The sequence below is a fragment of the Ambystoma mexicanum genome, chromosome 6p (assembly GCF_040938575.1).
Source record: "Ambystoma mexicanum isolate Mex_15411 chromosome 6p, UKY_AmexF1_1, whole genome shotgun sequence".
NCBI lineage: Eukaryota > Metazoa > Chordata > Amphibia > Caudata > Ambystomatidae > Ambystoma > Ambystoma mexicanum.
In genome coordinates, this window is record NC_090935.1 from 713,864,474 (window position 1) to 713,891,408 (window position 26,935).

The window sequence follows — 26,935 nt, forward strand, 5'->3', positions numbered from 1 at the left end:
TTCACACTCTTACCAGGTGAAAATAAATAATCCTAGAAATCCAGCAAAGCTGCTGAGGGACTCAGTAGGTAAGGGAAAACCAATCCCCATTCCCCCACTTCAAATACTGCAGCTGCACTTTGCGGCGATACTCGTAGGGACTCCCATCTTCCTTCCAGTGCCGCTTCTATAGACTGAGAGGACTGTGCATAGTCCATTTTTCCGAGACTCCAGGCACGGGAAATGCAAGGAGAGGGTCCTATACTACTTCACAGGCTTAGTCCTCAGACACAGCACTGCCACACTGCTACAACAGCACTTTGCTGTGCGCTTTACAGCGATACTTGTAGGGACCCCTCTTCCGAGTGCCACCGCTGTAGACGGAGAGAAAGGGACTCTGTGTAGTCCTTTTTCTAAGGCACAGGAAATGGAGATGCAAGGAGATCCGTTAATGCACAGAGATGTCCTATACTGCTTCATAGGTTTTGTCCTCAATCACAGCACTGCTACACCGAGCATTTTCTTTGCATATCGCTTTGACTCATATTTTTGCTGTGAGTTAAAGTGCAAAAAGAGATTAAATGGGTTTTGTGTACTAGGATGCTGAAGAATTTGTGACAGCAGGCCTTCTGCGTGATGTACTCGCCTGAGATTTTTAGAAACTGTAGGAACAAAGTGAATATTGATTATTAAAAAAAAATATGCTTTGCCATGCAGACACAACTTCCCCATATAGTATGTTCTGTAGGTAAAAAGTCTTATAGCTAAACAATGATGCTTTTGGGCCTATGGGATGAGTAACATAATCCTATACATCACTATAATGGATGCCTCCTGGCATTATAAAGTGGGTTTTACATTATATAGACGTCTATCAGCACCACTGACTTCATCAGGATCAAAACATACTGGTCTGAGAAAGAATGTTATTAATCGGGAAACCTGCAAGGCCCAAAGCTCTGTCTGTTTGCAGTGAGGGTTTACTGCAGATATTAACCCTTTAAGTGCCTTTAAGTCGCACCCCCCTCCGTGCCAAGGCCTTTTTTTGGTGACTTCGGTATGTCGACATTCAATGCCTTGTAACTTTCTTGTTACATGAGATATCTAGGCCAAATTTGGCCCCTTTTTTCCCACATGTAAGCGGTCGTAATGCCACCCAGGAATCCTAGGTTGCTGCATGGGGGTGAGAGAAAATAAGCAAAAAAGGCGAACATGTTGGGGTTTTTAAAAAAATGCCAATAAAATGATGTACAAAGAAGCCTGTGGTTTTTTCCTTGTAAGAGCTAGGAACAAATGGTATGCTCTGCTGAATTCCCCTATTTCCTCGCTTTCAAGAACAGGTTGAGTGGAAACGAAAAGAAATTATTTTGAAATCATCCGTTTTGTGAAAGGTAGGCGATTTTGGCAATTTTGGCCATTTGGACATGCGTGGACGGAATGGAAGGAAAGACAAAGGCATACATTTCTGTAGACAAAATTCCAAGTTTAGGAAGGGGTGATTTGCACAGGTCAGGCAGCAACTAGGTAGGGGAAAATTCCATCATTTGGGGAAAAAGCAGGAAAATGACAGAAAAAAAAGGTATGTGTGGACATGGTTGGCCTGGTACGGCAATGGCTTCTATGAATTTGGAGAAAAACAATGCTCTGCTACATTCCCCCGACTCTTGCAGCTAGGCAATAACACTTTTTTTTTGTAATGTTTCACAAAAAGCAATACCACAAGCCAAGAATCGGAGCCATGGTACGCCAGGAGTTTTATTCTTACAGCCTGAACAGATGTACTTAGCATGTGTAAATCAGGAAAACCAATATGGTGAGGAAGGGCAAGCATTTTCAAGGTATGGCATCTGTTGATGTGTTTCGGTGAGTGGACAGAGGGAAATATCTCTGAAATTGGCTGGAAATAAACACAAGTCTCAGTCACTTCGTTCTGGCCACCCACCGAAACACAACACTTGGCCTACTTTCCCGCGTCCCCACATGTGTCCCGATGAAAACGGTACCTCACATGTGTGGGTGCACCTACCTGGGTGCAGAGGGGAAAGCCTAAAACACGGCTAACCCCAAGTCTTTTCGGACAGCTGAATTTCAGGATTTTTTCAGAAGCGCACACCATACAGATATGGGCCTAAGGTGTCCAAGCCACCAAGGAAAACGGGGAACCCCATGCATTTCTGAAAAGAGGACACCCGTGGGAAAAGAGGTCTGACTTGCGCAAATCTCCCCAGAATGTATTACCCACAAGCCACGCCGAAGACCCACACGGGAGAAGGGTGACCAAATCCATGGATACTACCGCCGACTTTGCTGGAGCTCTGGCTGGCCTGCCTTACAGCTTCTCCCAGCCAGGGAGTCCCGCCGTGTGCCAATACCTCACCAAAGGGAAAAGCTGTAATGCAGCCCAGCCGCAACTCCAGGACGGTTGGAGGTGATGTCCCCGGCCTTGGACATCCCCGTCCCCTAAGCACAGCGGCAGCTCCAGGTATCCCCGGCAAGATTCTCATTCCTCCCCGGAGGTGACACCTGTAACGTAGCACAGCTAGAGCTGCAGCTTGGGCTTGCAGACGGACAACCCACATGGGAGGCATCCGATCCCAGGGAAACACCAATGTTCTGCTGGCATGGGGGGCAATTTGTGGCCTGCCCCTGCAATTGTGTCCCAGCCCACCAAAATATCTTCCCAGACGGCCCATTCCCACCCACACCACCAACAATCCAGCCCCAGTCTCGCCCACCCCACTGACAGTGGGCCCTAACCATAGAATAATAAAAAACAGTACTCGCATAACGTTGCAGCTGCTCGTGTAGAAAATGCTGTAAACAAAACAAAAAACATGTTACCTACGGTCACACCAGCAAAAACAAATCAATACTTTCCAAGCATGCCCCCCTCGCAAGCTATCCCTGGTGGTCTACTGAACCTCACCCCCTCCCCAGTGAAAACACATTTGCCCCTACCTAAGGGCAGATATCTGCCCCCAGAGAGGGCTGCATGAGGTGCCCCCAGACTCCATTTGGGGTGGGGGGAGAAGCCTACCCCAAAACATCGGACAGGCCCCCCAATGGATGGGGAAGTAGGGTTTGGGCACCCTGGGGGCAGATTGGCACACCAATGTGCCCATCTGCGCCAAGGGAAGTTTCGTAAACAAAGAAACAAATTGAAAATGGCAGGCAGCACTTTATGGGGGCTGAGGGGCACCCTAAACCGCCAGAACATTTTGAAATGTAATGGTGGGTGCACCTCTCCACCCCCACCCCAAATGGAGGGATGGGGCATCTCATGTAGCCTTCCCTGGGGGCAGATAAGGGGGGGACTGTCATGCCCTCCTCCATGGGGTGAGGTGTCCCTTCCTAGGAGCAGATATCTGCCCCCAGGGAGGGCTGGGTGGCGGGGGCACCTCATGCAGGCCTCCCTAGGCCTCCTACAAACTGCTGCGTGAGGTACACCTCTCCCCCATTTGGGGTGGGGGGGGGGGAGTGGCACCAAAAATTGTGGGACAGGCCCCCAGTGGGTGGGGCAGTAAGGTTTGGGCACCCTGGGACCAGATTGGTACACCAATGTGCCACTCTGCGCCAAGGCAAGTTTGGTAAACAAAGAAAAAAAATGTAAACTGGCAGGCTGCACCTTGGGGGGAGGGGCTGAGGGCCACCCTACAATGCAGGGGAATTTTGTAATGTGAAGCGGGTGCACCTCTCCACCCCCACCCCAATTGGAGGGGCGGCGCATCTCATGTAGCCCTTCTTGGGGGCAGATAAGGGGGGGCTGTCCTGCACTCCTCCTTGGGGTCAGGTGTCCCTTCCTAGGAGCAGATATCTGCCCCCAGGGAGGGCTGCATGACATGGCCCCCACTCCATTGTGGGTGGGGTCGGAGGTGGTCACCACCCCTTCCCATTAGAAAATTCCCTGTCGGTTTGGGGTGCCCAAACGCCCCACCCTAAAAATGCGGTTTACCATTTTCACTTTTTTCCTTTGGTAACCCAACTCCCCTTGGCGCTGATGCGCCCAATAGTGTGCCAATCTGGCCCCAGGGTGCCCAAACCTTACTGCCCCAAACACTGGGGGGCCTGTCCCACAATTCTTGGTGGTCCTCTCCCCCTCACCCCAAATGGGTATCAAAGGCACCTCATGCAGGCCTCCCTCGACCGCCTACAAACGGCTGCGTGAGGTACACCCCACCTCCATTTGGGGTGGGGGAAGAGGGCCACCGAAAATTGTGGGACAGGCCCCCCAGTGGGTGGGGCAGTAAGGTTTGGGCACCCTGGGGTCAGATTGGCAAATCAATGTGCCCCTCTGCGCCAAGGCAGGTTTGGTAAACGAAGAAAAAAATTGAAAATGACAGGCTGCACTTTAGGGGGGGCTGAGGGGCACCCTAAACAGGCAGATAATTGTCTAATAATAATGTAATGGGGGTGACCCGCTCCCCCCACACCAAATGCAGGGGGGGGGGGCATCTCATGCAGCCCTCCCTGCGGTTACATGCCCCTTCCTAGGAGCAGATAACTGCCCCCAGGGGCATTTTGGGATGGGGGGACAAACCCCTTTCCATAAAATAAATTCTCTGGTGGGCCAGTGGGGTTGGGGGGGGCACTTCCCCCCAACACCAGCCATGACATTTTTTATTTTTTATTTTCTTTGCCCCCCATTCCCTAGGGTTATATGGGCTCAGATGGGCTCCCTAGGGTCAGGGATCGCTCAAAACAAGGTGCCAAAAAGGACACGCTATCTCGTCCTTGGCACCCTGGAGGTAATCCCAAGGACGAGATGCCTTGTCCTTGGCACTTAAGGGGGTAAAGCCTCAGGTTAAAACCACATTGGCATTTGCAATTTAATGTCATACTTGGCGGCAATGCATTACCAACCTACAAATTGAAGTAGCATTTTTCCTATATATACAGAAATATATGGCCAACAGAATGTGTTGGTATCAACAGAAATTAAGTTATGTTTATATTAGTTTTGACATGTGCTACATTTGCAAGCCACTAATTGGTCCAGATCTGAAATGGGTGGATAGCCTCAACTCTGAGAACTGACACAAACTGGCTTAAACCCATCCTTGGAGACCCATTGTCCTCCTGAGTGACTTATCCAGATCTGAGCGGGACTTCAGTAATTGAGAGATAACCATGCCACATCCTTGAAGTATGCTTGTTCGCAGACGATTGGGTAAGGGATTAGAAAATCCAACCAGCCTCTTTGGGGAGGCAGGATATGATCCAGGCTAAGGCACACTGGGCGGTCGGGGCTAGTGAGTATAACGGCTAACATGTTTTCTTTCCCAGCATGCTCTGATCTCCACCCATCAACTCCACCAGAACTAAGGCACCCGGAGAATTGCAGCAGGGGATGACACTCTACTAGTGAGATGTCCCCATTGAATCCTAGTGCGGGCTCAACCTGCCAATCCCCTACTATAGTTTGTGTATAAATGGGGTGGGAAGGACCCACTCTGCTGGTTACTTAGGGCCTTTTAAGGGGTAAAATCATCCTTCTATAGAAATGAGAACTGGAGAATCAAGGTAGGAAGACCCTTCCCTCAAAGTCCTTGGAGAACAGATGGAACACTTTTTTAGTGAGCCTGTTGGTTAAATACTGCTTTGCATCAGAGACCCAGGATACCCGAATACCCATAATGACTATGCATAGGGGAGCCTCACAAAATGTTAACCTAAGTGTTAAGAGCTGATGCAAGCGGTTCTTGGAGAAAACACTTCAGCACTCAGAATAAATGAATGAAGTGCTATGCCTGGATGCTTCTGTTGCTTACATCACCCAACAAATCATTTGAACCAGCTTCAGACTGCCATTGAACAGACAACTAGTGTATCCTCATACTATTGACGACTGGTAGTGCCGTCAAGCCCCACCTTGCACCGTCAAACCGCTGATTGAACAATCGACTTTGAGCATATCACAGCGCACTGTTTAGACAACTGGCAGACCCTGAGAGGCCTGATAGAATCTTTAAATCGAGCTACTGTTCCAAAATCTGAAGCTGTCCTTGCTGAAGACACTACCCTGGTAACAGTGGGCATACATGCATTTGAACCACTGCTCCAAGCAATGTGAAGTACCAGAAAAGACTGCGTTAATGTTATTGGCCCACCAGAGATGAAGATGGAAAACTAGTGACCTAGAGATCAGTCGCAGACAATCTAGGTACCCTGACCACCAAATATTATCTTGGCCCTGAAAGATTGTTTAGGTCCCTTTATTATATTGGTCCAAAGAAGGCTTTCGAGGGACTATTTTTGTTTTATTCCCATTTTCTAATTAAAGGAGTGCACCCTTTCTTTTTTCATATCAGTAAGCCATGCCTGTGCCCTGTCGCAAATTACAGAAAACATTTCACAAATATTTATTTCTGTGGAGCATCACCAACTTTGTGCTCCAAACCCCCAAGGTGAAGGCTTTGTTTTTATGGCACTGCTTTTTTTCTGAAGATAACGTTGCACTGGTGGCGATGATCAATTGTAACATGTTTGTGTGGTTAGGATGCACGTATTGGGCCTGCGGTACTTAGGAGTTTTTTGGTTTAGAATGTGGTGATGTCCCGCTATCTTTCTCCTTCCATGGCTCTGTACTTCTATCGGGAGTGTTATATAATAATTATGTGGGAGGAAGTAATTCATTAGACGAAAAATGTACTTCCCTCCTAGTAATTTGATTTCTGATGGGTTAGTGCTTCTTCCCACAGATTCCTCATCGCCCTCCCATCCTACTCCTCACGATCAATAGTTTGTTCACTTCTGTGATCCCTCTGCTGCTGAGTGCTAGGGAAGAAGGTGGCACCGAAGTCATGGATATGCCAGAGGCTCCATATATACTGCACCCGACATCCTGTACGGCATCATAGGCATGCATTGGAGTTGAGGGAGGTGCATGGTACCCTCCGGTCGCTTAAGGAGTTTCTGAAGGCAGAAGGCGCTGCTAGATATATATTGAAGATGAGGAATATGTGTGAGGAAGGACTTATCCATCAGAACAAATTTATTGGGAGGTAAGTAATTGGATCAACTACTGTGCTCTTGTAACTTAACGTCCTTCAAAGGGTCCTCTAATTAGTAAACAATTAGTGATTATTTATTGGGTCCACTAAGCGATGCAGTGAGTGAATTAACAATTGGCATATTAAATGTTGACGTTCAGTTTTGCGTTTTGTTTTTAGCTAATTGTGCTATATTTTTATATTTTTTTAAGGCAAAGGCAAAAGATGGAAAAATTTATATTTCATCTTGGAAGGAAATGATGTTCAACTTATTTATTTTGAAAGTGAAAAGCGTGCTACAAAACCAAAAGGACTCATAGATCTCTCTGTTTGTTCTGTCCATGGAGTACACGACAGTCTGTTTTCCAGGTGAGATTCTTTATATATTTTTCCTAGTTACAGTTCTGCTGCACATACATTAGATGTGGCAGCAGTGACTATTTATAAAAGGAATATCAGAACTGAATGGTACTAGGGTAACACATATTCAGAGCTATTGGCAAGGTTATCTTACATTATGTAATTGAGGTTGTATTGTATTATGTTATAAGGCACACTGAATATGTGTTAGGGTAACACATATTCAGAGCTATTGGCAAGGTTATCTTACATTATGTAATTGAGGTTGCATTGTATTATGTTATAAGGCACACTGCTGCCATTTGCATGGTCTCCAGGTGCTCACGTGGCTCTGCAAAAAAAGTGGGTTTGGTTAGTGAGCGAGAGAGGGATTGGATAGTTTGCTAGTCTGTTGATGCGTGCAGAACCGGGAGAAACACACATTGTGTGTCTGCATGTGAGCTTTTCTGGGTATGCTTTATGTGCACTGGGGTTGTTGTGACTGTAAGGGTGGCGTCCAGTGTCTGAGTTGTTTGTTTGCAGGTATTGGGCTTGTAGTATGATTAGAGAGGTGTTTGCGGTTTGCAAGTCTTTGGTGGTCTGTTTCACTAGCCCTCTGGGCGTGTCTAGTATTTGAGGGGTGTGAGAAGAGAAGGGGGGTGGTTAGTTGGTTTTTGGGTGGATGTTGAGTAGTTTTATTGTAGGTTATTCATTCTGTATTGCCCAGTGTTTGCTTTGGTCCTGGTGTATGGTTTGTAGAGGTGCCCATCTAAACTAACTCTAAACAACTAAATCAATACTATTGTAGTGTGGCTAAATTTGAAAGCAGCGGAAGCCAAATCAGTACAGTTCTAGCATTGTGAAGTTCTGTTAACCAAATCATTAACATTTTAGTGTGTCTAAATTCAAAGGTGTGGGGTATAGTTCTAGTGTCATTCAATTCAAAGCAGCAGACGCCAAATCGGCATAGATCTAGTGTGGCTAAATTCAGAAGCGTGGTGAATCAAGTAAGTGTGGTTCTAATGTGGATAAACTCAAAAGCGTTTGGGGTACTGTCTGGTATGGTTACATTCAAAAGCAGTGGATGCCAAAGCAGTAAAGTTCTAAAGCACCATTAACCAAATCATTATAATTTTAAATATGGCTAAATGCAAAAGAGTGGGATCCAAGTTAGTACAGATACTAGTGTGGCCAGATTCAAAAGCGGCGGGAATAAAGTTAGTAACAGTCTAGTGTGACTAAATTCAAAAGCGACGGATACCAACAATTCTGTTGTGGTTAAATTCTAAAGTGGCATTAAAAAAGTTGGTTTGAATTATATTCTGATGTGTCTTACCTTCTTTTCTGTAGTCCAAAGGATACATTGGGAGGTGGGGAGATTGGGGAGATGCAAGGGCTCCAGGCAAACAGGCCAACAGGAATCAACCTTATCCACTGCTTTTTTCTCGCTGCCTGGGCAAGGGTGCCCTGGGAAGGCCAGAGAAGTGTTATTTCCGGGTCACGTGACCACCACCAGAAATCAGGGGAGGGGATTAGGCCCTTTTTTTTATTTTGAGGGGGCAGGTGTCACAGTGGAAAGGGGGGGTTTAGGCCTTTATTTTTTTGTTTAATGGAGGGGCAGTGGTCGCGGTGGAAAGGTGGGTGAGTTTGGGGCTAGAGTTGTTGGCCAGCTGTGGGGGAATTGGGGGCTGGGGGGGTGTTAAGCTCACCTGGTCTCTGCGGAGGCATTGGAGCCCTCCTTAGACTGGACTCCTCTGGTTTAGGCTCTACCCTCATCTGTGGTAGTATGGACTGCTCTGGTTGCTGGTAATGCCCTTGGGAGAAGGTAAGCGGCAATGAGAATGCTACAGTGGAATTGCGATCTCCCTCGAACCCTTCGTTCCAGAATGAGATGAGCATGCGTTTTCCCATATGACCTCACCTAGTGTTTTGTAACGATGAGCTCTCCGTCCTGCTTTCTCTCAGCAGGGGCGCCATTGAAGGACCAAGTTGCGTCACTGGTCCGTGTGGTGGTGGCCCAGACCGGCTGCGACCAATCCACCTTGAAGGTAAGTTTTTTGTAGCAGTGATTGTCAGTCTTTGTGTTGACTTTTTCCCCAATGATTATTGTCCATAATGTTGTAATGTCTTTCTTTCCCCTATAGGTATGAAGATGGCCCCGCAGAGTCACGGTAATGGAAGTGAGTTCAAACGGTGCCTGAGGGGATTTAGAAGACCCCACTAGAAGGTAAGTTGGGTTTCCAGATGGTACGCAATGTTTGCTAGTTGCGCGGCCAAGCGTTAAGTTTATGCAGTTGCTAATCTTGTGCATTCTGTCTCCCTTGCAGGTTCGGCCAGACGGCGCTTGATGGCGAGCGGTTATCCGAGCACCTGTCGGCAGCCAGATGGATGGATCTGTGAGGATGCTTAGCCGGAAGATGTCTCCTGGATTTCTGGGCGTTTGGGACAGGTAAGGATGCGAGGCGCTGCAGGCGTTTGATTTGCAGAGACAGGTAAGATGTGCATGGAAGCTGCAGAGTTGGAATCAGGTAAGCAGCGCTTCGAGCGATGACGTGGCTGGTCTCGGGTAAGATGCGTGCGGTAGCTTCAGAGTTGGAATCAGATAAGCAGCGCTTCGAGCGATGGCGTGGCTGGTCTCCGGTGAGATGCGCACGGTAGCTTCAGAGTTGTTGAGAAGGGGAGAATAGAAGGAGGGAATAAACAAAACAAGTGTGGGAGGGAGAGGATGGGGGAACGCCGTTGTTATGGGGATTGGGAGAAGTATCGTTTGCCCAAGAGGCAGAGTAAGTGCGTTCGGAAAGATAGGATTGAAACCAGAACATTTTTCCAGGGGACCAAGAGAGGAAAGGGCAGCAAGTAAAGTAGGGTGATCCACAGTGCGAAACAGCAGCAAGATCAATACGAATAGAAGAAGCTTTATTTTGTTGAGCACGAAGGAGAGAATTGTTACATGAAGAGCATTTTCCGTAGACGGTGCAGAACGAGAAGCAGACTTGGTAAAGGGATGAAGAGAGTAGAGATTAAGAGAAGTGATTTTAGAGTAAACCACTCCGTGTTTAGAGAGAAAAGTAAGAAGAAAAATTGTTCGGAAGTTAGGAGAACAGGTATTGAGTGAGGTCACAGTTGAGTGTGTGAGTTGGAAGCGGCCACAGCAGCCTCATTCCTTGCAACTTGTGGTGCTGCTTGACGTGTGCATCTGACATGTGCCTGACGCTGTAGGTTTCTTTCTTTTGACCCGTCAGCATTTGGGTCAGCATTTGAGTGCTGGTCACTGCTGCAGCACCTGGGTATTGAGTCTGCGCTCAGAGCCTAGCGTTAGCAGCAGTACAGTGCTGAGGGAGGTGGGGTGGGGGGCCTGAGCAGCTTGGCCTGGCGTGGCTGTTGCAATTAGGTCACATACGTACAAGGTCAGTGATAATGACGTTTAATCGGCTTGAGTGGTAGTTTTTGTGTGGGTCTTTAGCGTACCATAGTGTACCACATCCTTGCCCAGCGCTTTGCTTTAGCATCATTACTATTATTACTACTACCACTGTCTACATATTGCACCATGCTCTGCCACACTGCTCATTTCCTTAGTTGCTGAATTACGATGTGCTGAATTGTAGTGCTGGAGAAGACCGCTCTTGGTATCTTTAACATTGGCCAATATGGGCTAATACTTGTTTGCTTTGAAGCAAGCTTTTTGCTTGAATCAGTGGACAGCGTTGACCTTGTTCTCACTGAATTAAAATGGATGCTAAGTCTAGGGTGAAGAGTTCAAGTGCGAAGAGGGGCAAGGGTGCAAGACAGAATGCCTCATTGTGCGCAGTACACTTAATTCATTCATCTAAGTTGGCCCCAAGGTGCACTCAATCATAAAATGGGCGGTCAGAAGTCACCACACCGTAGAAATTACTGAGGGCCCTAGTGTCTCGGTCGAGAGAACAATCAAGAAGAATGGGTTAGGGGAGGCGGTGACCCTTACAGTATGTTGAGTCCTCCTACAACCTCAAGAACCCGCAAATCATCAATCCGGCTCAACTTTTCAGCGCAAAAAACGCAGACCGTTCCATACCATCTATTTGAGATCCTCAAATAGCTGATACCTGGGAGGAGATTGAGATCTCGGAGGTCGATGAGAGGGGTAGTGAGCAAGGTTGAGCACCCAGAAGTTCATCTAGAAGTCTGTCTGAAAGTCTATCTCCGACTCTGAGATTATTCATCATTACTCTTGCATCCCGTCCCCTTTCCTCTATACTGCATGGGCGTCCCGCGCTAGGGACGGGAGACGGAACCGTGTTCACCAGAAAAAACCTTCCCCTTTAAATTTATAGGCGCACGGCCTGGGAGAATGCGCTCCCCTGACTCCGCCCACCGGCGCCAATCCCCAGTCACCTTTTCCACGTCGACGGGAACAGGGCGATTTCACCAGCACTCCTGGGTTTCGTTTCGCCCATGTAATACCATGCCCTCTTCCCTGGATACTTTTTTCTATCGTTTTGTATTCTTTTTTGTCAATCAGGTGATTGGACCTCCAGCGCCACGCTCCTCCCCGGCGCATGCCAACTTCAGCGGGTATCCAGCCTGCGATGGGCTGTTCCCTTTGTCCGAACCCCACGCTCTTTGCCTCCGCTGCCTTGGCCCCGACCACGGCTGGGAAGGTTGTACCGCGTGCAACGCACTTACTGTCACGCTCACCTGATTCCCACGGAGGCGCAGGTCTGGCTTCGAATGCTGATGCTTCAGTGGTGAAGTGCAGGACTCTGAAGATGGACAGGTAGGGCCCCTCTACTCTGGCTTCTCTGGCTCGCAGGAATATTCCCCTGTGCGTGAAAAGGGAGTATTACCTACTGATGGAATAATGTTCAAGCCTCCCACTCCCTTCCAACCCTCCACGATACCCTTCCACGATTCCCCGTGAAGTCTCACCTTAGGGTCTGGAAGGATGAGTTCTCCATCCTGCTTCTGATGCAGGGGCGCGTTGAAACCCAGTTACTTCACTGAATTGAGGTTTGATGGGAGTTCAAATAAGCTTGACTATTCAGGTAAGGCGCTGTAAGAGTTCTGTAGCAAGTTCAAAAGTTCAAGCTTAATAATAATGTCCATTGTCTTATTGCAGCAAGCGCTAACGCTTATGTCTTTTTTCCCCTTAGGGGCCGGGGTTCGGAATGCCGGAGATATGGCGCCGATCCGAAGTGAAACATGCAGTTCCAGTAAATGACAGGTAAGTTCTGGATGAGCGTTCGGATAATGTCTTTGCATTCGCTCATTCAATGTCTTTGTCTTTTTCCCCATAGGGGCCGGGGTCCGGAATGCCAGGAAGCGGCAGGACCCGAAATGAAATGGGAATGACCCAACAGGTAAGTCTTAGAAGGAAACTGAGCTTTTCCTATTCCCTTCCTTCTCTCACCTAGTGTTCTTGTCTTTTTCTCTCTCGGCTCTGGGAAGTGGCTACGGATCCGGATGATCGCTGCTGAAGATGGAGGTGCCCAGGAAAGGTGAGTGAAATGCAGCGCTGCAGCGATCGAAGCGAAATGCTTTTAAAAATTATGTCTTCCCTTTCAGGATCGTCGGTGTGATGTCTCCGTGATGCAGCTTTAGCAGGTAAGGTCTTCTTTCTCTTCCAATTCTCTCTTAGCAGGTGACCCAGGATGCTGACAGGTGTGGCTGAAGTCCAGATGCAGGAGCTGACACGGTGAGCGTCCAGCTGCGAGGAGCAGAACAACGCGAAGCGTGAGTTGCTGATCGGGCGTGGTTTAAATAGCTTTGGAAGAAGTTCCAGGTATGTATCCTTCCACCGATCAGGTATGTATCCTTCCCTGACCACACCCAGGTGGAAAGTAGTCCCACAGGTAAAGTAGTTCCATTCAGGCCTCAAGAGGGCCTGGATGTAGCAGCATGGTCTGCATCAGGTAAATGCACATTAAAACACTTGAACACATGTCTAGCTTCATGAGACTGGCGCCTGAGGCGCCAGGACAGGGGTCCAACATGAGCCTGGCGCCTAAGGCGCCAGGACTGTGTCCAAAGGGCCCCAGCTTGGGCCCGCTGGCACTTCCCGGGGGGAATGATGCCTGCCTCTGGGGTTGCTGGGTCGGACCTGGCTCCTTGGAGGTAGGCATCCTGACACTTACTCCACGCGCATTGAAGAACAGGCTAGCTCGGTGGAGGGGAGCTCTTCGAAAGTTTGCCTCTAGAGGACTTGAAGCACTCTTACATATCGAGGCTAGTCCAGCTACCGGCCTCACAAGGGGTCATCAGATCCTTCCGGGCACAGTGCTGAAGGACCGCAGGGTTCTTTTACTCGGTATGCACCCGAGGGTCAACACCCTAGTACCAGCCTAATGTTTGAGGGGGCGCCTGCACGCAGCACTACTGTCGATGGCAATATGACTTCCAGGCCCCGGTCTGAGGTGCGCAGGATAGGTCTCGTGCTCCACCACCAAGAGTCTTGGAGTAGGCCGGGCCCAGGGAGCCAAGCAACACGACCTTGGCATGTGGGACGCAGCTCGACAAAATGGCAGTGGCGTCAGATAAAATGGCCGCTTGTCCGATGGCACTCCTAGCAACGGAGCAGGTGGAAGAATGAGTTTCAGGGTGGGACTGTGTCAACCAGGTACGTGGCCTACAGTTTATCCATCAGCAGCGCAGGGCAGGTTTCCCCTGCAATCGAGACAGTGCACCCTGGCCCCACCAGCCGCCAGCCGCTTCGTCAATATCACCTGCCACCCTTTCAGCCTCCAAAGACCGGTTCTTCGAAAGGTTCCTTGCACTGATGCGAACCCCCCTGACGGGGGCCATCCTTTGGGATGCGGTAAGGGATATGCTCCCTCCAGTCACTCCACCGGCACCCATGGCCATTCCTCCTATGGCTCAGGCGCCAGAAGCCCCTGCTGCCCCTGCTGGCTCCTTCGATTCTGGCTCCCCCACCTCCCACACCGGTTGTGTGGGTGGTTCTGCACCAGCCTCCGCAGCAGATAACTGCTCCAGTTTCTACACTGCAGCCCACGACGCCCAGTCCTCCTCCACCGGACCAGCTGGACCCCCTGGTGGACACAGACGAGCAGGAAGACCCCGACACGCCATCATCAGCCAGGTCCTTCCATGAACGGCTTGCAAGTTTGGCAGAATATTTGGGGCTTCTTAAACCAAAGGTCGAACAGCCAGAGAAGGGTTTTTTGGCAGAAGTCCCCACTCTACGTCCCCCTGCCAAAACGGGGATCCTGATGCAAAAGGACATTGTTGCCCTGGCCAAGAAGGGGTGGCTCAAGCCAAACTCAGCCCAGCCTGTCAATCGGCACCTCAACGCCAAGTATAGACAGATGGTTGCATTTCATGTGGAATTTTGACACCAGAACTTTTCAGACCCATGGATCCTCTGTAGTATCCTCGGGGAAGCGCCTACGGGTCCCTCTCTCCCTCTTCCCTCCTCCCCTCCACTCCCACAGATTGTGACAGCAAGTGTGTTGGCGGAAATTCGGTCGCTCGTCGAGAGCCAGGCAGTGGAAGAAGTCCCAGTCTCCCAGAGAGGATTGGGCTTCTATTCCAGGATTTTTGCCATACAACAGAACCAGGCTGGCTTGAGAGTTGTTGGACCTCTTCACCCTCAACCTCTCCCTCCCTCTTCAAAAATTCAAGATGGTTACGCCAGCACTCATTGCAGAGACACTGGACAAGGGAAACTGGATGTGCTCCCTGGATCTGAAGGACGCTTATCTACACGTCCTGATTTGGCAACTGCATCGCTCCTTCCTACGCTTAAGGATCGTGGGCTGCCATTTCAAATACAAGGTGCTACCCTTTGGCCTCAACTCAGCCCCCAGGGTATTTGAGGCTCATGAATGCAGTGGAAGCCCTTCTCGGGGCCCAGGGCCACCACGTCTACCCGTACCTGGATGACTGGCTCATCAGGGCGAGATCTCTTTAGGCAGTTCACCGCACTTCTTCTGCACTTAAGAACACACTTCACTGGGGTTTACGATTAACCTCAAGTCTCAGCTGCTATCTATGCAGAGCGTGACTTTCCTGGGCCTCATCTGGGACACAAGCTCTGAGAGAGTCTGCCCTCAGAGGACAAAATCACGGCCATCAAGAGAGCCGCTACTCACTTCCTTACCAGAGCAGTGACCTTGGCCTGGTGGTACCAACACTTATTAGGTATCATGGCAGCGGTCCTACTGGCCGTACCCCACACGAGACTCAGGATGAGGAGATTATAGCTGCACTAAGCAGCCTCATGGAATCAGGTGAAGGGCTCCCAAACGGAGCTGGTCCGCATCTTTCCTTCTCTCCACTCTGACCTCACATGGTGGTCCAGGGACTGCAACCTGTGGACGGGCAAGCCCTTCCGGCAGCCAGCCTCGCAGGTCACCATCACTACGGACTCCTCCCCTGAAGTCTGGGGAGCCACTCTGGGCAGCCACACCATCCATGGAGTCTGGACCCGGCAGGAGCAGGAGTCTCATATCAGCTGGCTGGAGCTGAAAGCCATCTGGCTAGCTCTCAAAGCGTTCCTTCCGCTCATTGGGGGCAAGGTTGTCCTTATCCAGACCGACAAGTCCACCCGCATGAACTATGTCAACAAGCAGGTGGCGGTACCAGGTCCCTTCCACTGTGCAGGCTAGCGGTCAGCATGTGGGAATGAGCCCTGGAGAACAAAATCTACCTCTCGCCCATCCACCTTCTGGGGGTATCCAACTTTCAGGTGAACAGGCTCAGCAGACTGGGATCGGACCATTAGAAGTGGCAATTGAACGGCCAGGTCCTGCTGGAGATCTTCAGCAAATGGGGGACATCCTCAAGTGGATATTTTTGTCTCCTGGCACAACAAGAAGTGGCAACAGTTCGCGTCCTGGCTGAGACATGGCCCCAGCTCCCTGGGTGACGCATTTCAGATACAGTGGAACGTCATGACCGCATATGCCTTCCCACCCACACCCCTGATCCACTGGGTGATCTGCAAGATAAAGGAATCTTGTCATCTCAGCATCATTCTAATAGCTCCATGGTGGCCGGCGAGACCATGGTTCTCTCAACTTCTCAGCCTCACGGACAGGCCACCCATTCACCTTCCGATGTGGCCAGCTCATCTTCTGATGCAGCACGGGGGCAGGGTCGTCCACCTTGCCCCACAGAATTTAGCTCAGTGTGGTTCCTGAGCAGGTCACGTTCAAGCACCCGAGCCTATTGCAGGATAACCTTTAAATCATTCAGGGCGCCAGGAGCAAGGCTGCCAAGAGCCAGTACCAGAGTAAATAGACTAGGTTCTGTCATTGGGCGGACTCTAAATAGATCGACCCCCTTATGTGCATGATGGATGATGTCCTCTCCTTCTCTGCACACCTCACGCACTCAGGCATGCAGGTGGACACATGCCGCACCTATCTGGCTGCCATAGGGGCCTACAGAAATTCTGAGGTCTTCTCCTCTTCCAACCCGATAGACATTTGTTGGGCCTCTCCAGACTCTACCCGCCCATCAAGATTCCACACCGCGTGTGGGACCTCAATGTTGTGCTGGGCGCCTTGGCGCATAAGCCCTTTGAGCCAATGGCGTCTGCAGGCATCCGGCTGGTCACCATTAAAATAGCTTTGTTAGTGAGCCTCTCCTCTGCTCGCAGAGTCGGTGAAATCCAGGCTTTGATGGCCTCAGATCGCTATACCACTTTTTACAGGGATAAGGTGGTCCTGCGGACACACCCTACATTCCTACCTAAGACAACCTCCGCTTTCCATCTAAACGAGGTAATAGTCTAACCTACATTATTTGCTGACCCGGAGGACAAGGCTCAGAGGGTCTTGCACTATCTGGATGTCAGACGTGCTCTGAAATTCTATCTGGACAGGACCAGGGGCTTCCACAAGTCGGACGCACTGTCACCTTCAGGGGATCCATGCCCGGGTATCGGGCATCCAAGGCTTCGATTGCACAGTGGATGGTTTTGGCCATCGAGGCCTATGAGGGGCAGCACAAGTCGCTGCCAGCTAACATGCACGCCCACGCTGTCGGAGTCATGGCCATTGCATTTCAACGGAAAGTTCTGTGGCAGGCCATCAGCAGGGCGGCCACCTGAGCCACCCCTTCGCTTTTATGTAAGTATTACTATTTGGACGCCGGCTCCAAGTCAGACGTGACCTTCGGACAGGCGGTTCTAAGGAACATGTTTTCTTAAGGAGCGTCTCCTCTCCTCCCTGTGGCTACATTCAGTTGTAATCGTCCATGCAGTATGGAGGAAAGGGGACGGGATGTAAGAGTAATTAGTAGTTACTCAGTGTATTGACTGAAGTACTCTTAGCCCATAGTCCCCATTCCTCCATATGTCCCACCATCCTCCCACCGAATAATACTGGGTTCATAAGGCAATGTTAAATATTGTCGAAGCGTCATTGGGGACTGAGTGGTGGTGTTGGTGGTGGGAGTTAGGGGAGCGCATGCTCCCAGTGCCGCGCCCCAACGCGCCTCTAAATTTAAAGAGGAAGAAGGTTTTTTTCTGGCGAAAAAGGTTTTATCTCCCGTCCCTAATGAGGGACGCCCATGCAGTATGGAGGAAAGGGGACTATGAACTAAGAGTACATTAGTCAGTACGGTGAGTAACTTTTAATGTATCCCTCATGTGGCTCAGACGAGTTGACCTCTGGCCTTCTGATAAATCTTTAATGGAGGCGCTGGAGAGATCAATACTATGCAGAAGTCTGTGTGAATCCTGACACCTGCACTACATAATGGGGAGCCCAAAGGGATATGGAAAGCCTGGCAGCTGATCCACAATCCACTCAAGGTAATCAATTGGCGATTCCATGCAAAGCTGATCTTATTGGAGAGTTTGATCCCCAACCCCTGTGACCAGCCCGAAAGAGTAAATTACACGTCTGCAGTTCCACTTTCAATGACGTAATTGTACCTAATGGGCCAAACATTAATGCAAATGCGGTCTAGAGAAGATATGGCAGAGGAATATGAGGGAGGGAGGGGTGGTAGGTACTTGATCTTCCCCAAAAAATGCTGTTGAAAGTCCTTCAGCTCAGCACTGGTTGATATGTTGGATCTGTCGGATGTATCCAATGGCTCTGGTGCCATACAGAGTATTGGTATTCACCTGCAACAATTGCAGCCAAATCAAATGAAAGGGAGTTGAAGAACATGGAGGAGAGCAAAGTGTCATCGTAGTTTGGCATCCCTCATCTGAAAATAGAGGAATGTTGGATTTATGAATGAATAACATCAGTCCATCAATAGGTGATATGAAGGAAGAAATTCATGGAATTCATGAGACACTCGAATTCAAGCATTGCGAGGTGGAGATGAAGAGCGCCTGGACAAATGGACATCATTTTGAAGCTGCTTGGGGGTGGCAAATTTGCAGCACCTTCAGGTCTAATATCCATACCGGATGAGGCAGGTACTCAACCCTACTATACTTGTTTCTGATGCTTGTTAATCTGCTTTGAATCACTTGCTGTGCTTATGGTCTGACATCCAGTGGTAACCGCAGAGTATTGCATCTTGTCTTTCGGGGACCGAAAGGGGACGTTGGCATAGGCGTGTCTGTAGCACTATCCCTATCGTGACGTGTAGTGTACCTAAAATCCCTCACGTGCCGAGGTCCCTCAGATAGTTTTTTTCTGCCCAGATAACTGGTCGCCCTATAGCAGAGCTCTTACAGAAGAGACATTGTTTATCCTAAACCGACTTGTCGGTTATTCCCCCCCATTAAGTCATTTATACACCAAGAACAACTTTGACGAAGACTACGGGGGACTTGTCTACGGCGGTGGACTTTGGCGCCTACGATCCGGCGGCTGTGGCATCCATAAGGCTGAGCCTTCTGGCCGGCCTTTACAGTAAGGAGAGTGGGATTGTGTGGCCATATATCCGGTATGTCTTTCCTCTTTTCCCCTCTTTACCCTCTAGGTCTCGTCATCTTCCCCTTTTGCTATGTAAAGGACTCCTTTTAAGGTTAAGTGTAGGGTCAGATATCCGTGGAAGGACGAACACAGAACGTGCAACTCCTGTCTCCCCTTAGATCACGACGAGAAGCAGTGTGCGGCTTGTAAACTCCTTCGGCCTAAGACCCTTAAGGAGCGCCGTGTAAAGCGGTGGGCCGCGTACGGTATGTCTGAAAGTGACGGGGGTACCTCCGATGACCAAACATCAGTTGCGGATGTGATAGACCTCGAGGTGGACACTTCTAGGTCGCCACGCCCGTCCCTGACCCATTAAGGCCTGACTCTGGTCTCGCTTCAAGAACAACACACGGCGACAGGGGCGTACAATCGCATTTCACTAACGACACAACCCCTACACTTATTTCGACGGGTATGTCGAAAAAGGTGAAAGCTCCAGCAGGGCCGTAAAAAATTTCAGCGGATAGTATAGATCCAAAGCCTTCCCCCACATCCGCAGCATCGTCTTGCGACTGGGCATTCCAAGACAAACAAGGGTGCTACCACTAAATCAGGTTTACACGTCGAAGCACGGAAATCTGACGCTATGACTGTCCCGAAGGCCGCAGTAGGCCCAAAAATCACGACTAGGCCTCAAGGCGAAAAACCACCTGCTAGGCCCTCTAACGCCACGGAAGGCAATAAGTCTACCGATAGTCTTTCGGACCCACTAACTCATGCCGATTCGGCGATCATCGAACACAGCATCGCGAGAATTACTTTGGTGGTTGGGCTTATTCCTGTTCCGCCGAAAAACATGGGGCAGGCCATGGACAAAACTTTGGATACTCCAGGGTGCCCCGATTCTCATGATGCCTATGAGGAAAGTCAAGAGCCTCTTTACAACACCCGGCGAGACAATTTTCGGCGCCGAAGGGCGGAAGACGACGCTTTTCCACACATAGGCCCTTCTGGGTCCTCTAAATGGACTAGGGAGAAATTTGAAGGGTGTATGGACCGTCTTGAAAGAATTATCAGTTTTTCTGAGCATCCTTCCCGAAAAGATCTCTTGGAGAGCCTAATCTTCAATCTGCTTCACATTTCTAAGAAGATCAGCCTTCGGTCCCCGTCCAGCATGAAGACATCGTCCAGCTGGATACTTATAGGGACATTTACAGTGAAGATGAAGGACCTTCCTTCCTATAGAATTACGATGAGGACCAGGCGGATACCACGGACAATTGGGAAGAAACCCAGCAAGTGGGGACGGACCCATGGACGCTTCCTCATCAAGATCAGGACACTGATGTATTGTGCCTGGATTCCCCTCTGTCCACCCCGGCTCGCCAGGCCTCGCCTGTAGACGACCAGATGGCCTTCAGTACCATGTTAAAGAAGGCAGCTGAACATTTTCAAATCTCTACTCAAGAGGCAGTGCCTGAGCAGGACTTTGTGGAGGATATTCTTTAGGAGAAACCTCCCTCTAGCCTGGCCATTCCCCTCCTTAATTCTATTAAGAGAAGATTGGCTCCCTCCTTGGTGTCACCAGCTCAAACCTGGGCAGTGAACCCAAGAGTTGAAAAGTTATTTCGGCCAGCTCCTTTGGACCCCGCAATACATTAAAGGGCACGCCATCCCTGATTCCCTGGTAGCGACTACCACCCGGAAACGGTCAGGAGTACCCCTTGCTACGGGGGAGGCTCCTCCAGATAGGGAATCCAAGAGGCTATATGCCCTAGATATACGTGTTATCTCGGCTGCCGCATATACCACGCGCATAGCAAATAACACTACGCTTTTGGCGTGTTATGCTGACTCTTAATGGAACCTAGTACAGGAAGGTCTCCAAGAGGTTCCAGAGCCCATCAGGTCCAAGCTTCTCACTATTGTGGCCGAAGGCAGGCAAGTGAACCAGAATGTAATAAAGAACACTCTGGCCACGGCTGAAACAGCAGGCAGGTCTCTGGCCCAAGGAACCTTACTCAAAAGGCACGCTTGGCTGCGTACCTCGGGATTTAAACCTGAAACTCAGGCCTCGCTCATCAATAAACCAATTGAACAAGCGAACCTCTTCGAAAAGGCGGTCGATGAGGCCCTAGAAACAGCCAAAAAAGGAGCATGAAACTCTTAAGTCTCTGCAAAAAATGAAAGACCAACCCTCTCCAACGAGAGGGTTCAGAACATGCTTGTTCAGATCCCTCAATATGTAACAGGTCTGGAGGTGACAGTGGCGCAAAGCCATGCGTTTGCTCAGAATGATGGTGTTGTGCATATACTTGGTTCCCCACACGCGGCTGTTCATTCGTCCCATGCAAGAGTGGCTCAACAGCCAGTGGTGTCAGGCCAGCGGTCAATGGTAAGATCTGGTAGTTGTCTCGCCAGCCCTCGTTCTCTCTCTGCAGTGGTGGTCAAGAGAAAACCTCTTGAAGGGGAAGACCTTCACCACTCCTGCAGTGGAAGCCACTCTCACGACAGACGCATCTGTCACGGGGTGGGGGGCTCACCTGCTTCAGCAGACAGCACATGGAGTGTGGTCCCCTCAAGTAGCGTTCAACCATATAAATTTACTGGAGCAATTAGCGGTGTTCAAGGCATTAAAAGCTTTTCAGATGCAAATACAAAGGAAGACAGTGCTGATTCTAACAGGCCGTACTACAGCCATGTATTACCTGAACAAACAGGGGGGCACTCACTCTCCAGGGCTATCCAAGCTGTCCCAAAACATTTGGATATGGGCTCTCGGACACAAGATGTTTTTGTTGTCCCAACATGTTCCAGGGGAACTCAAATCTTCTGGCAGACATGCTCAGCAGAGATTTTCCTCTGCCCGAAGAATACAAATGGCGTCTGCACAAAGACATTGTGTCCAACGTCTTCGTAGAATGAGGCTTCCGAGAGATCGACCTGTTCGCAACTCAGGAGAACGCCCAATGCCAAGACTATGCCTCGAGGTACCCCCAGAACCGCTCCAAGGGGAATAGTCTCTGGATAACATGGTCAGGGAAATTTGTCTTCACTTTTCTCCCGACTCCCCTTCTCAACAAGATGGTGCACAAGATGCACCAGGAACCAGTTACCATGATACTGGTGGCCCTCATGTGGGCCTGCCAAACCTGGTTTGCTCATCTAATGGAAATGTCCCTCTCACGACCAGTAAAACTATCCTGCCCATACAACATGTTGTCTCAGGACAGGGGGGAGACTCTACACCCATGCCCACAAACTCTGAACTTGGCAGCCTGGCTCCTGAGGTTATAGAGTTTGGACACCTACACCTCCCTCAGAGGTGCATGTATATACTCAGGGAAGCTAGAAAACCTAACACCTTATTGCTATGCCAGCAAATGGAAACGTTTTGTCATCTGGTGTAATTCCAAGGGCGTCAATCCCATTGATTGCTCACCCACACACATTGTGCTGTTAGACACTGGGTTGGTCTTCAATTCCCTAAAGGTTCATCTGGCTACTCTCAGCCTACACCACATCACAACAAAAGCTGTTGTGGTGGACGATACCGGTGATTAAGACCTTTATGGAAGGGGTTAAGAGGATTTATCCTCCCATTTCTCACCCAGCTCCTGGGTGGGACCTAAATGCGGTATTGACCAGGCTCATGGGAGCTCCTTTTGAGTCAATGCATGAAGCAAGTCTAAAAGACCTGACTTATAAAACAGCCTTTCTAGTGGCCATCATTTCTATTAGAAGGGTTAGCGAACTACAGGAACTTTCTGTTTTAGACCCCTTTGTTACAGTCCACAGGGATAAGGTAGTTCTGCGCACTCACCCCAGATTTGCACCTAAATTCATCTCGAAGTTCCATGTGAACCAATCGATTGAACTACCTACCTTTTTCCAGAATCCCACTAGCATGGCCGAAAGAAGCCTACACACACTATATGTGTGCAGGGCAGTCATGTTCTACCTGGAAACAACTAAACCACTGTGGAAAACAAACCAATTTTTTGTTTCAGTGGCAGCTGGTAGAGAAGGGGATCCTGTCTCTAAATCCGCTATCTCAAGGTGGATTGTCAAATGCATCAAACTATGTTTCACTCTTGCTAAGAGAGAACTGCCCTTCAAGCCTAGAGCACATTCTACTCTGGGCACTGGGGCATCCATAGCATTCGTTGCAAATGCTCCCCTTGAGTCCACTTGCAAAGCGACAACCTGGAGTTCTCTACACACCTTTACAAAAGACTATTGCCTAGACACTCATTCTAGGTCTGATTCTCAGGTGGGACAAGCAGTACTAAGACATCTTTTCTCTACTGCTCCTTCTCACAACCCACCTCCAACACCGGGTACTGCTCGCAAGTCTATGAACAGCATGTGATTCTAAGCCGATTAATGAGCATCAGAAGACAGGCATTACTTACTGTAATAGCATTTCTGATGATTGTATCTGCTTAGATTCACATGCCCCTCCCTCCCTGTTCGGGGTGGAAGGAACATAGACATCTTACTACTTCTCTCTTCTTCATGTACTAACTCACAATAGCCTTGTGCTCCCTCCTTGCAGATAAAATACAATCGGAGGGACCTCAGTGCGTGAGGGATTTTGGGTACACTACACGTCACAGTAGGCATAGTGTTACAGACTCACCTATGCCAACGTCCCCTTTCGGTCCCTGAAAGACGAGATGCAATACTCTGCGGGAACCATATGCAGAGCATGTGAATCTAAGCAGATACAATCATCACAAATGCTATTACGGTAAGTAATACATGTCATTCAGTCTCGGGACCCATGGCTCCTCATAGAGGGTAACTGCCCTTGTGTTGAGGACAGTTCCCGCCCCCCCGGTTCTTACATCACCTGCAATACCAATAACGGTTATTTCCTGGATATCCGAGATAACTAAATATCAAAGGCCTCAGGCTGGGGAATTACCGATAAAAGTGAACAAGGGAGTGAGTGGTTCCCTTTTGGTCGATCCAACACACTTTATTAGGAGCTAAATGAACACCATAGGCAATACCGCTGAATGTTGCCTATGAGGGTGCCCGTTAGTGCATCGTCGCTTAACAGACTCAATGTCGCTTGACTTTTGACAAGGAACACCGGAATTAACTTTTGTTGATGGACCCTGTGGCAGCCAGAGGGAAAGTAATATTGTCTGCTGCTTCAAGGATCATAATCTGGCAATAAGAAGTCCTACAAAAGATCACTGATTAAGCCAATGGTAGAAGTAGTGGGAATCTCAGAATTATCTTTTAAAATCTTCAGTCAAAAGAATCCTTTCCGAATGTATGTGCTGTGGTGGCTGTAGCATAAGGTTTGGATTGGTACATCAGTGCTTGCAAGCAGCTATTTGGAATTTCACAGATGCATTGGCGTTCGAAGGCATAGAAATTCATCAGGACACGTGGCATTTGGTATGGCCTTTACATGATTCTTGGCATGTGCTGCTATATGACGGAATAGCGGAAACGTCCACACAGGGATTTGCAGAACTAGGGACTGTTAATGTTACTAGCCCCCGGATTCAAACAAACATGATGGATCTGAATCCAGCAGCTCTAGGAGACGTACTGGCTAGATCTTCTTTACCTATGTTAACGAGTAGAGCAAAAGAGGCTTTAAATGGATGTCGCACACGTACCTCAGTCTAAATACTAATGGAACCTTTGTGCGTTCCGTGACTATTGGTTCATGGAACATAGCAGGACTGGGGACTAGACTCTAAGACCCTGATTTTGTGGTGTTTTTGAAGCAAGTGGACATTTTATTACTACAGGAAACGTGGGCTTTGGATAAGGTTGACATAGATAATTCTGAAGCCTTTTTTTGTGATGCCGTCACCAGCCGTAGGGTGCAGATGCTGTAGCGGCCTGGCAATGTGTCCTGGATCTTGATGACCAAGAAGATGCAATTGTTTTTTTTAGCTCACTAATACTACTGATTATTATAAGTGTAGAATCAGTTAATGGTCCTTTGTGGCGTATTGCAAATTTTATAATGCACCTTGTACCCCAGAAAGTGGTGGCCCTTTGTTAGAGCTGGTGGAATTGATCTATGCTGTAAGAGATTGTGCAGACGTGTTGACGAATGTGAATCTTTTAACAGGTGGTGATTTAACCAAAAAATTGGAACATATGCAGGTGGAGGAGATGGTACTACCGAAGAGGTTATTGGTGTCGACACACTGGTTTTGATGGAATCCTCCACTGATGAGGGCAGGACATTTGCAGAAATCCTTATCGAGTTGGGATTTAGAGCTGTAAATGGGAGATTTCCTTTTGATTCCCCAGGTAGATGCACTTTTGTAAAGGCCAGGTACCTATCAATGATTGATTTATTTTATTCTACCTATAGAAATTTGGCCTTGGGTCAAGGATTTTGAAGTGGTCCCCAGGGTTGAAAGTAATCATGACTCCCTCGAATTAAAAGTGGGGGTAGGGGAGAAACTCCTCCAGTCAGAAGATAAGGGGGCCGACCAGGGTGAATGCAAAACGTTAGGCTGAAAGAGTACAGATCCTTATCAATTGACAGCCAAGGTCATGAACGCAATCCTACATGACCTAGAGATGTGTTAATGCAATGATTCCCCTGGTGAAGCTAAAGGGCTGGCTTGGGAAAACTTAACATAAGAATTAGTCAGGCTTTTAGGAGAAAGCCTTCTAGAGGGAAACTCTCAATAGGGAGATCAAAGGCTTTCAGTGCCTTTCCGGAGCCTGTCTGAGACCTGAATGAGACCAGGGCCAGAACCCCTGCCCCAACGAGTCCACTTCGGCCTTGCCACATCACCTACAAAGCTGAATAAGTTGGTAAGACGTTCCCGGATGCTTGACTATAGCACCGAACTTTATCAACAACCGGCTGTTAATCTAAAGCTTGCCCCCGTATTCGCTCACTGCCGACAATGTCAATGCCGCAACTTAATCCCGCCTCTTGTATGCAAATATCCTATTTGCTCTAATACAGCAGTGTATGCTAGCTACTAAGTGCCTGTAACTTACGACCACACTCTGCCTCACATGCATATGAACATTTTCCTTGTTTAGTATAACTGTGCTTCTCCAGCATTGGATCTTTCATGGATTCACATGCTTAGAATATTCCCCGTCGTCAGACTGGGACCCCTCGGTACACATATATAGCCTTTTCCAATAGGAAAACTTCCGAACACTTTTGTGTCCTATCTACGTCCTTTTAGGACCCGCCTACGCGTGCTCCGTAGGCCGTCCCCGTATAAGAAGCCCGCCCCCGCGGTTCCCCTTCAGATTTCAACCGTCTCCAAAATAGTGGGATCTCCTCGCGTTGTCTTACTATTTTGTACAAGGTTGCATTACTGGATTTTGAGTACAGAAAATGTCCTCCGTGTCAGGAAAAGCGCTGTTCCGCCCATGCGCGACGTGCGGCTTGAAAAAGGTTTACGAGGGGGACGGACATATGGATAGTATATATTGCCTCCACCCTCATCATTCGGCGGATAACTGCGACATATGCAAAGGGTTTTCTCAAAAAACCCTCAAAGACCGCAGTCGACGACTGGTGGCATGGCTGAATGATGGAGCAGGGGCATACCCCCCTTCGGAGGTAGGCTCCACACAATCGGCGAAAACATCACGCCGCGCTACCTCGTCGGAACCACCGGCGAAGAAATCTCGACCGACGGAAAAAGAGTCGTCTGGAAGAGACTCCTCGTCAAAGAAATCATCTTCATCAAAAAAGCATGAAAAGGAAAGGAAATCCTTCTCGGGCGATCATCATAGATCGACCACGAGTCGAGTAAAAGCAAGTGAAGTGTGGAAAAGGCGGGA

General features: G+C 49.0%; 1 protein-coding gene across 4 annotated transcripts in view; it reads left to right on the forward strand.

The window, feature by feature from the left end:
* The window catches only part of RASA1 (RAS p21 protein activator 1), a 1,760,251-nt gene that overhangs the window by 512,785 nt on the left and 1,220,531 nt on the right, over positions 1 to 26,935 (forward strand). For all 4 annotated transcript variants that reach the window (XM_069627585.1, XM_069627584.1, XM_069627586.1 and 1 more), the window contains exon 11: positions 7,181 to 7,337. In XM_069627585.1, coding sequence (XP_069483686.1) covers positions 7,181 to 7,337 — 157 coding nt within the window. The remainder of the gene's footprint in view (positions 1 to 7,180; positions 7,338 to 26,935) is intronic.